At 45.7% G+C, this 11367-nt stretch overlaps 2 protein-coding genes across 2 annotated transcripts; one reads left to right on the forward strand and one right to left on the reverse strand.

Annotated features, from left to right (window-relative positions):
* Positions 1-1888: 1888 nt before the first annotated feature.
* On the reverse strand, positions 1889-5398 carry C18H9orf116 (chromosome 18 C9orf116 homolog). The gene is made up of 3 exons (XM_044993046.1): positions 5162-5398; positions 4066-4144; positions 1889-2556 (listed from the first exon to the last, which is right to left on the reverse strand). The coding sequence occupies exons 1-3, from the start codon at positions 5305-5307 to the stop codon at positions 2368-2370; spliced, it is 414 nt and encodes a 137-aa protein (XP_044848981.1). The 5' UTR covers positions 5308-5398; the 3' UTR covers positions 1889-2367.
* A 1107-nt stretch (positions 5399-6505) lies between these two features.
* MRPS2 (mitochondrial ribosomal protein S2) lies at positions 6506-10482 on the forward strand. Its single transcript, XM_044992561.1, has 4 exons — positions 6506-6649; positions 7728-7850; positions 8469-8598; positions 9311-10482. The coding sequence occupies exons 1-4, from the start codon at positions 6622-6624 to the stop codon at positions 9852-9854; spliced, it is 825 nt and encodes a 274-aa protein (XP_044848496.1). The 5' UTR covers positions 6506-6621; the 3' UTR covers positions 9855-10482.
* The last annotated feature ends 885 nt before the right edge of the window (positions 10483-11367 follow it).

Genomic DNA, 11367 nt, shown 5'->3' on the forward strand with positions numbered 1-11367 from the left:
CAGAAGTCACCATTGTAACTGGTACAGATTGTGTTCAATAAATGTCTGTTCTATATTTAAGAAAAAAACTGATGATTATTCATATCAGATGAAGATGATATATTTCTACTCCAGCAGTAACTAAGTATGTTAAACAGCAGCTACTAAAGTTAGACATTTATAAATCAGTAGGTTCAGATGACTTACATCCAAGAGTTTTGAAAGAGCTGGCCAACGAGCACTGTAGACCTTTAATGTTGATTGTCAGTAAGTCTTGGAACACAGGGGAAGTTCCAGAAGAGTGGAAGAAAGCTAATGTTGTGCCAATATTTAAAAAGAGTAAATGGTATGACCTAGGTAATTACAGGTCTGCCAATCTGACACTGAACCCAGGAAACATAATACCGATACAGGACTTGATTAATAACAAATTAAAGGAGGGACTAATAAAAAATTAAAGTAGGGTAATATCAATGCCAATCAACCTGGATTTGTGGAAAACTAATTTGATATTTGATGAGACTGTAAGTTTGGTTGATAAAGGTAACAGTATTGATGTAATATACCTAGACTTCTGTGAGGTGCTTGACTTGATAATGGATGGTATTTTGATTTAAAAAACAAGAATGATATAAAATTAACAGGGAACACATTACATGGATTAAAATCTGGCTAACAGATAAGTCTCAAAATGTAATTGTAAATGAGGAAATCATCATTGAACGGTGTGCATTTCTAGTAGGCCCTGGCAGGGATTGGTTCTTGCCTCAGTAGTGTTTAATATTTTTGCAGATGACCTGGAAAAAAACATAAAACCATCACTCTCAACTTTTGCAGATGATACAAAAATTGGGTGAGTGGTAAATAATGAAGAGGACAGGTCACAGGTACAGAGCAGTCTGGATCACTTGGTAAACTGGGCACAAACAGAAGGCATCTGAATACAGCTAAATGGAAAAGTATACATCTGAGAACAGAGAACACAGGCCATATTTGCAGGAGGAGACACTGTCGTGGGAAGCAGTGATTGAAAATGGTCATTGTGGTGGATAATCAGATGAATGTGAACTTTCAATGCAAAATGGCTAATGTGAGGCTTAAACAGGGAATCTTGCGTGGGAGTAAAGATGCAATTTTACCTTTGTACTAGGTACTATTGCAACCGCTGCTGAAATACTGTGTCCAGTTCCAGTGTCCACAGTTCAAGAAGGATGTTAACAATTTGGAGAGAGAAGAGCCATGAGAACAATTAAAGGGTTAGAAAATATGTTGTATAGTGATAGACTGCGAAAGCTCAATTTATTTATTTTAGCAGAGGGAGGATTAAGGGGTGATGTGATCACGGTCTAGAAGTACCTTCGTGGGGAACACATGCAGATAATGGGCTCTTCAACGTAGCAGAGAAAGATGGCTCACTGGAAATTGAAACTAAATAAATTCAGACAGGAAATAAGGTGTACATTTCTAACAGTGAAGATAATTAACCATTGGAGCAATTTACCAAGGGCCCTGGTGGATTCAAATCAAGATTGGATGTTTTGCTAAAAGATCTGCTCTAGGAATTGTTGTGAGGAAGTTCTGTGGCCTGTTATACAGGAAGTCAGACTAGATGATCACAAGGGTCCCTTCTAACCCGGAATAAGTGTAGCCCTTACTTGGCAATCTGAGCAGAGACCCAAGATAGGAGTGGGTCGTAGAACTTCTCTCAGTGGTGTTTGCTGGGCATTCCTGAGGCCCACTGCCAGGGCAGCGTGGCATGAGAAAGTGTGTGTGCTGGCTGCCTGTGCTGTACTGGAGAGTGGAGCCATCCATTTATGTTTAACAAGCATTAAATTCACTTATGTTCACAGGCATTTTAAGAAAACAACAAACATTTTTCTGGATTTTTTTTTCTTTATTAACACACCTGCTCTAAAGAGCATTTTGCTCTTATTACTCTCTCAATGACAGAGTTTTCATCCTTGCTCATTTCCCCATTTTATTCTGTTTTCATGACCTTTTCTACTACGTCATGCTAACATTGGATCTAGGCTCTCCTTCAGCAAGGTAACCTCAAGTCAGACATTATAATAAAAGATTCCCATTGCAGCTTAATGATGCTTTAATGGCATGCATTATTATTGTAACAGAAGCCTGTGTTTGTTGTGGTGAATCATCCTGCAAGCTAATGTGGCAGACGGAAGTGTATTTAACATCACTCAGTGCAGGAGTGCACCATTTCCAGTCATGCTTTCAAAGAGAGTCTTAGGAGCTGATTTAGGAGAGAAGCAGAAATCCTAAGGAAATGTCAATGCTATTGTTTGCTCGTGTTTGGGGGTTTTTTTTAATCAGGCAGTAGACAGTAAACTGAAGAACAGGTGTCATACTGCAGACATCATGGCTGAAACATTATTCACAGTGGGATGGGCCACTGCCATTGTAACTGGGGTGAAAGTTGAGTCTGTCGTAGAAGGTGATAAGGTTATCTATGCCAGTCACATCACTTTTCTCCATGTAGGTGTTGAGCCCGTTATTCCTATACATGCCACACTTTCCAAGATGTTTCGAAAATGCATGTGAGGTAATGTTAAAGGAGGTCTGTGGGGGAGAAAAGCAAGAGGAAATATTGTAGATACTCATATGAATAGCATCTCTGTGTTTTTACAAGAGCTAGGGTATAAGGGCTCTAAATCTTCATGCTTCAAAGCATGAACCAAACACCAGCTATGGTCAGAAAAAAACCCTACCCATCCACCCATTGTTTGCGTATTTTTAATCAAGGGCCTGTGTACTCAGGAAACTTGTCCTATATTTTGCTGCAAGGGTGCTGGTTTCTGCAGCACACCAGTGGTGCAGGCCAGAGATGTTACACCAACTTCAGCTAAATTCAAAAACTGCAATTCTTACATAGCATATTAGTTCTTCTATCACAGAAAGGTATACTATGTGTGAGTGGGGAGAAGAGCTAGGGCCAGCTTCTGGAGCTTCAGGCATTGATCATCACACATTTCCCTGTGTATGGTTTTAGTTATGGTTTATTTTTTCACTTTGGCAATCCCTATGTTCCACCTTGGCTTTTCTGATTTTTTCTTTAAACGTAGTAGTACTATAATTGTTTGTTTGTGGGGGTGTTTATGAGTAAACACCTTGTTCTCTTTGGCATCGGACTTCAGCCACAAGTTGCCAGAGACTAACTCTCCTTGTTTATTTAGGAGGGGAATATAATTGTGTCCCATTAAAAAATAATTGATCTAATCCATTGTGTTTCCAAAGAGATTTTAGGTCAGTGTATCTGCCCCCTTTTAAACTACCAAGTCTTTTCTTTCTAACTCTCCTATACTGTAAAATTCACTGCTTGGAGATACCGAAGCTTCTGGGTCGAATTTTTCAAAAGCCCCGAAGTGACATGAGAGCATGTGTCTCACTGAAAGTCATTTAGAGGCTTCTGAAAATCCCACCTTCTGATTTCAGAGATCTGCTGGGACCTACAATATGAAAACAGAACTATGGTGCCCCTCAGTTTTTCATGAATTATATTACTGTATTTTCCCTTCCTTTGTAAGTGGCTGGAGTGGCAACATGAAATGCAAATTTGAATAGCAATTGAAAAATTCAACTATTGGGTCTTATACAGGAGACCTAAATTTGAACCACTGCTGGCCACCATCAAAAACCCTTAAATTTAACAAAAGATATAAGGGTAAAATAAATTTTGAACATCAGAATTCCCCCTTGCCAATTTCCCTTGACTACTTTTCAGTATTCTGTGCCTGTATTCTGGTTGGCTGTGCCACACACGGACTGTTTCCTTACCCAGTTTGCTCATGCCAGTAACAGGTGATATCTGGGCAGAGGAGGGTGAGTAAACAGTGCCCGCAGGATAATAGATGCATTTTAAAATACTGCAAAGGATAGATACTCCTGTAAGGAAGGTAAAGTGAATTGACAGGTTTTTTTAAAGGAACAAAGCAAAAAGCGTAGCTGAGTATTTGTTTAAAGTATTCCTACAGATAAAGCAAATAACTTATTCCTCAACAGGTACCTAGAGTTCACTTAAAAGGTAAGATTGATACACACTTTAATTAGCCTTGTGCTGCATATACTTACTGGCATTTCATGTACAGTAGGCGCTTTGCTTCCATAGATCTGGTTGGTGGTCCTGTACATTGGATGGGGCTCATTCGTTCTACACAATAGAATATAATTTTACTTGGTATGGTTTCTTTCATACAAACTGTATCCCACAGCACTCGACAGAGTTAAATAGTGCAGTTTACGGAGATAAACTACAGTAACAGATGGACATTAAGAAGTGCAGACAAAGGAAAAGATGCTTTTTGGGATGAAATGGGGAATGGATAAGGTGGGGAGAGATGAGAAGGCATTTCTAAGGGTACGTCTACAGTATGAAATTATTTCGAAATTATTCTATTCAAATTTTTGGAAGCGATTTTATACATTTGGTCTTGTGTGTCCCCACTAAAGCACATGAATTTGGCAGAGTGCGTCCACAGTACCAAGGCTAGCATTGAATGTTGGAGCTGTGCACTGTGGATAGCTATCCCACAGTTCCCGCAGTCCTCGCTGCCCATTGGAATTCTGGGTTAAGCTCCCAGTGCATGATGGGGCAAAAACATTCTCGCGAGTGTTTCTGGGTGTGTGTTGTCACTCGCTCCTCCCTCCATGAAAGCTACAGCAGATGCCATACTGCCAGCAGACGGTGCACCGCCTGTCTCCTGGTACTATCCAAAAATTCGAATAGAATAATTTTGAAATAATTTCATACTGTAGACGTACCTGTCTCCAGGTACTATGAATCCACCAGCAGTGAGACTGATGGGGCAGAGAGGAAATGTCTGCTAAGGAAACAGCAAGACAAGGATCCTGGAGGAATTTAAGAACAAGAACAATTCTGTGCATGCTTGACTCTGGAGAGCTGGGGCTTGAATGAAGATGGAGCAAAGCGTGCTTGGGACCTCTGGCCATGATGGCTAATCTGGCTGTATGTAATGGGACACATCCCAGAGGCCTTTCGGGCTTTAAAATGGGTATCATTTTCACAATCTTGCAGAGGTCATGATGACTTCACAGGATCTCAGGTCATTGTTGCAAAGTGTGGCAACCTCTGGGTGCACCATGAACCCCTCCCTCTCTCTCAGCATGCTGCTTGTGCTCATCACACAAGTTGTATCCCCTTCCTCACCTGTAGCCCCGAAACCATCCTGGGTGGTTGAACCTGGCTGGCAAATCGTCATTAACTCTGTAGTAATCACTGGTTCTCTGGGACCGACCCTCCTCTGTCTCTTTGTTACAGGTGGTGAATGCTTCCGGCACATGCGCCTGGGACATTTTGAGCTAAGACCTTTTTGGGACTCTGGTCCAACTGGACAAAGAGGCAGGAAATTGATCAGGCACACAAGAAACAGGGTGCTTAAGTAACAAACTGTATGTTGCTAGGAGACAGGCTGTAACTTGGCAACAAAGCGAGAGGTCCTTAAAGGCACAGTACTGTAGACAAGGGTCCAGCTTACAAACACTTCCCATGCACACGGGCTGTGGAAGTATTCGCTCCTACTAAGCCCTGCAGTGGTTGCAGGATCAAGCCCTTAGTTCTGTTACTTTCAGTCCCCCTAATTCAGTACCCGGTAGTTTTCCTGAGTATTCTGCATGTCTCCTTTTCTAGCCGTGTATGTACGAGAGAGAACCCTGCTGAAGTGAAGAACTGAAGGCACATTGGCTGACCCATAATGTCGCCTTGTTTCCTGGCACTCCCCTTCTGCCTGCACCTGTTGTCTTTTACCCCATACTTAGTTCCTGCTGCAAAGAATCGACCTTCTATCTTTTTGTTCTGTTTGCACAGTGCCTTGCGCCAGGGGATCCTAATCTGGTACTGTGGCACCTTATAGACTAACAGACGTTTTGCAGCATGAGCTTTCGTGGGTGAATACCCACTTCTTCATCTGACTTGCATCTGAAGAAGTGGGTATTCACCCACGAAAGCTCATGCTGCAAAACGTCTGTTAGTCTATAAGGTGCCACAGGATTCTTTGCTGCTTCTACAGAACCAGACTAACACGGCTACCCCTCTGATACTAATCTGGGACTGGGGCTTTTAAGGGCTATCGCAGTCCAAACCATAAATACGGATCATTTCTAAAAAAGGGGGGTTGAGCTGAGGAACAGTCATTTGCTCACCCCTGCTGTTTCCAGGGGGGCTGGAACAATTTTCACAGTGGGGGCGCTGAGAGCCCTTGCACCAAACTGTAACCCCTGCCTAGAATGGAAAGTACTTCAAGCCAGGGGGTGCGGCAGCCCCCCAGTTCCAGCACCGACGGTTGTTTCTAGGGACCCCTGTTCGGGTCCCTGTAGAAACCCAGCGGGTCCCGCTAGGAATTCCGGCCCGCGCCTGCTCTGTGCGGGCAGGTTTTTGCAGCGTCTGCCCTTGAAGGGGCATTTGCAGTGCGGGGTCTGCGATCGGACCGGCCCCCGCACTGCAGACTAGCCCGCGGCAGGGGAGGAGCCGGAGCCGGAGCCGGAGCCAGCGCAGCGGCAGGCGGAGCTGCGCCCGGGGCAGGGGGTTGGAGGAAGCGGAAAGGGCCGGTGCAGCAGCCTCAGCTGCCCTTCCGTGCCCGGGCCCGCTGCTGCTGCAGCTCCGCTCCGGAGATGGCCGCTGCCAGGCTGCTGCAGGCGGGTGAGACGGGGCTTCCCGTGCGGGCAAAGACTCGGGCTGCAGGGGGGCTGGAGCCGCGGGGAGCGGAGTTTGGTGGGGGGACGGACAGGCGGGCGGATCCGAGCCCAGGCGAGCTGTGCAAGGTGCCTCTCCGCTGCCCTGGGCCGTGGCTATGCCTGGCTTTTGCCTGGTGTGTCTCAGGCTGGGGCAGTCCTGCCAACCTCAAGCATGTAAAAATCCCCAGCGGCTTAAATATCCGGATGTCTTTTTTTAAAGCGCATTTTAAAAAATGGAGCCTGGTCCCTGCTCTCTGGTGTCTGAGCCTTGAGGGTGCACGTGGGTGACAGAAGCTAGACACTCGCCTTTACATGTGAGCTGAGCTTCTCCTGATTCCAGGAGCTGGGGCTTTAAGAAATCCCCCGACGATCTGGAGACTCGCCTCTTGCGGGGTTATGCTGCTGGAGTCTAGCGCCCCCCCCCCCCCCCGGAAACAGCCCCTCTGGTTGTTACCGAAATCAAGCAACCAACTTCCCGAGCCGCCCCCTTCTTCTCCCTAGCAGAGCTGCTAAGCCTGTGCCCCGTGCTGCCTACCCTCTCCCTGCCAGGGTGCCTGCTCCACGCTTTGCTAGAGGAAGGGGGGCTGCTTGACTTGTTATGAGGTCCCAGGATCCCCTATGCAGAGCTTGCCATCTGGTGTGCACACTTCATATTTCTCAAAGCCCAGTTGGAGAAGAGAAAGTTCTTAGATCTTTCTTAGGAAAACTAGGCCCTGAGCAAGCCACTTCTCCACCCTGTGCCACGGTTTCCGCTTCTGGGAAGTGGGTCTAATATTAACCTATCAGAGGGGTAGCCGTGTTAGTCTGGATCTGTAAAAGCAGCAGAGAATCCTGTGGCACCTTATAGACGTCTATAAGGTGCCACAGGATTCTTTGCTGCTAATATTAACCTGTGTTTCAAGGACTTGGAAAGCCTTCGTGTTTGTGGAGTGCTTTGGGTTCTTCCGCAGATGGGTGCTGCAACGTATTCTGATTGGTGTCTTTATTTTCCTACCCATCTGTTTAAGGCTTTTGTTTAATTTCTTCCTTCTCTCCATTGTCAGTGGTACCAAGGTTTTGCTGTCTGGGGTCCCTGGGGAAAGCTGCTCCCAGTACCTCACAGCTCAGCAGTCGGCTTTATGGAACTCTTCTTGCCCCGGAAGCGAATCAGCAGGTGGACCCCACTGGTGAGAGTCCTTACCCCACCTACTTTAGGAGAGTGAAAGCATCCAGGCTATTTGGCTTCTACTGTCCAAAACAAGTTGAGTCAAGCCAACTGTCCCTCTCTGACAGCCACCAGGTTTGCTTTAAGCCGGAAGATAATGTATCGCTAAGTTAATGAGCATCTCTTCTAAGCCCTGTTACCTACTTTAGTTTTCAGATTGTCTATGCATGTGATTTTCAGTACATTTGATTCCCCTCTAACCTATCTGATCACACGCCTAGGAGAGGAAGGAAGGTTTTGTGCCTAAAGTTTGGGATTCAGAGTCAGGACTCCTGGGTGCTATTCCTGGCTCTGCCACAGACTTCCAGTGTGACCTTGGGGAAGTCGCTTCACTTCTCTGTATAGCTGGTTCCCTGTATGTAAGAAGAGAGAAATAATATGAGTCTTGAAGTGTAAAGCTCTCAGATACTTGGATGGAAGGGATTGTGTAAATGCATTAACCGCCATATACACGCCCAAACATTGTGCTGTTATTGGCAATCCAGGACTAAACGACACTCTCCTTTTCACACCACCACCAAACCTTTGTGCTGCACAAACTGGGGGCAGAGCTCAAACCTCTTTTTTGTCCTTCTTTCAGTTATTAATGACAAGCTTATAACCGAGCCCCTCAGACACCCGGACTTCTTCAACGTGAAGGAGCTCTTCTCCCTGAAAGAGCTCTTTGATGCCAGAGTGCACTTGGGGCATAAAAAAGGTTGCCGTCACAGGTAAGTTACACAACTTTGATGTGGAGCCTTGGGGTTGAGCCAATACCCATTGAGTCATTGTGTATTTCCATCAACTTTGGATCCGGTCTTTAGTTAAAAGAAGGGTAGGATTATTTGCCCTGTAAAGTGCTTGCAAGGTGGCTCCTTCCTAATGCCTTTGACAATAAGTCTGTGTTTGACTGTCATAGCACAGAGAAGGTTATTTTATTTGCTGTCACACAGGCATGCAGCACTGGAAGCAAAAGGTTTTCGGCATCCAAAGATTTCTTCATATTGCCGATATTCTGGGATTCCAGTGTAATGAACTGAGTGGCCAGTCGGTTGGTTTAGAACCAAAATAAAACCAGATCCACCTGGACGAGCCCCTGTCTATCAGGGCATGGTGCAGGGATCTGATTGGCTGATCAGGGCCTTAACTGCCCTTTCCCTTAAATGGAACACAGGAATTGCCAGACAGGATCAGACCCAAGGTCCGTCTAGCCCAGTGGCCTGTCTCTGACAGCGGCTAGCAGCAGATCCTTCAGACAAAGGTGCAAGAAGGCAATTATGGAATAAACTGCCCCCTGGCAAATTTTCTCCTTGACTCCCATTGGTTAGAGGCTGTCTGATGCCCCAGTGTAGGAGAGTTTCTATAGGGGCAGGGAGCATTTGGAAATGTCAGTCAAAAAATAAAAATGTTCTGAGTTCTTTATGTCTCATTCTCCTTCCCCAGGTTTATGGAGCCGTATATCTTTGGCTGCCGCCTTGATCAGGACATTATAGACTTGGATCAGACGATGAAACATCTGCAGCTGGCTCTGAACTTCACAGCCCATGTCGCCTACCGCAAAGGGATCATCCTCTTCATCTGCCGCAACCGTCAGTTCGGCCACCTGGTGGAGGTCACGGCCAGGGACTGCGGGGAGTACGCCCACACCCGCTACTGGCAGGGGGGCCTGCTGACCAATGCCCACGTCCAGTATGGGACCGGGATTCGCCTGCCCGACCTCCTCATCTTCATCAGCACCCTGAACAACGTCTTCGAGCCGCACGTGGCCGTTCGGGATGCCGCCAAGATGAACATCCCCACTGTGGGAGTGGTGGACACTAATTGCAACCCCTCCATCATCACGTACCCCATCCCTGGGAACGACGACAGCCCCCTGGCGGTGGAGCTCTACTGCAAGCTCTTTAAGATGACCATTACCCGGGCAAAGAACAAAAGGAAGCAGATGGAGGTTTTGTATGGACTGCAAAAGAAAGCTGACAGCAGTTAGGTCAGCCTTGTGCTCTTACTAGCCCCAGTGGAAAATCTGCTAGCTCATCCATACCACGATGGTGTTCAGTACTCAGCAGGCTTCTTTGACTTGCATAGGGCTTGGGAGGGAGGGGATGGGATTGCTGGCTCCCACCTGAGCTCTGTACAGGTCTGATCCAGCTCCCATTGAAGGCAGTGGAAATATTAACATGAACTTCAATGAGAATTGGATTGGGTCCTAGGAGAGAGGTCCCTGGCCTAGTCCTGAGGAGGAAATCCCATGGTGATGGCAGCCCCGGCTCTGCTGTCACACATCTGTGCTCATCTGTGATTCTTAACTTGCCAAACAAAAAAAAAAAGTGAGTGGATTTGTCAATGAATATCAGTCACCTGTGGGAGCCACTTCCCCCCCCGGAACTTCATCCAGAGCAACTAGAACTATGCAAGGCTAAATAAGCTGGGTATGTCCAGTTTGGTTTGCTTATATTTGCCTCTTCTTCAAGGAGGAATGTGTAAAGCATCTGTCTTGTGATTTCCCTCCCCCCACCCTCCATAAACTTACTGTGTTCTGAATTTAACTGTTAAAGTTCCCATCCCCTCTCCTCCCACTTCTCTTCTCCCTATGAAAAAAATAAAATATTCCTTCTTTTGCACATGCAAGTGGGTTTTATTAAATGAAAGATGAGAAATCCCTTACAAAAATATAAACTGACTGAATGTCATTGGTTGGGGGAGAGAAAAGGTGTCTTACAGCCTAATCAATGCCAAGTCTGAGTCAGGTGTTAGGTCATAGGCTGAGTATAAATTGTATCATGATCCTAAAATATGGCTGGTAAAATCTCTACTCTTTAAAGTGTCCCTATCAGCTTGAAATCTGGTGAGTTTAAAAAACAAATTAAGTAGTTTCAGGTTCTGCACTAGCCCCTGAGTGACCCAGGCCCATTTTTGTAGCTTGAAAATCCTAAGAACGGCCATACTGAGTCAGATCAATGGTCCATCTCGCCTATTATCTTGTTTCTGACTGTGGCCAGTGCCAGAAGCTTCAGAGGGAATGAACAGAACTGGGCAATTATTGAGTGATCCATCCCATTGTCCAGTCCCAGCTTCTAGCAGTTGGAGGTTTAGGAACACACGGAGCATGGGGTTAACACCCTTGACCATTTTGGCTACGTGCCATTGATGAATCTATCCTCCATGAATTTATCTAATTCTTTTTTTGAACCCACCTACATTTTTGGCCTTCACAAAATCCCCTGACAACGAGTACCACAGGTCAACTGTGTGTTGTGTGAAGAAATACTTTGTTATGTTAGTTTTGAAGCTGCTGCCTATTAATTTCATTGGGTGACACACACACCCATCTCCCCTGGTTCTTCTGTTATGGGAAAGGATAAATACTTCCTTGTTCACTTTCTCCACACCATTCATGATTTTATAGACCTCTATCATTACCCTCTCCCCACCCCCAGTCATATCCATATTCAAGATATGGGCATACCATGGATTTATATAGTGGCATTATGATATTTTCC

Source organism: Mauremys mutica, chromosome 18 (assembly GCF_020497125.1).
Source record: "Mauremys mutica isolate MM-2020 ecotype Southern chromosome 18, ASM2049712v1, whole genome shotgun sequence".
NCBI classification, from domain to species: Eukaryota; Metazoa; Chordata; order Testudines; family Geoemydidae; genus Mauremys; species Mauremys mutica.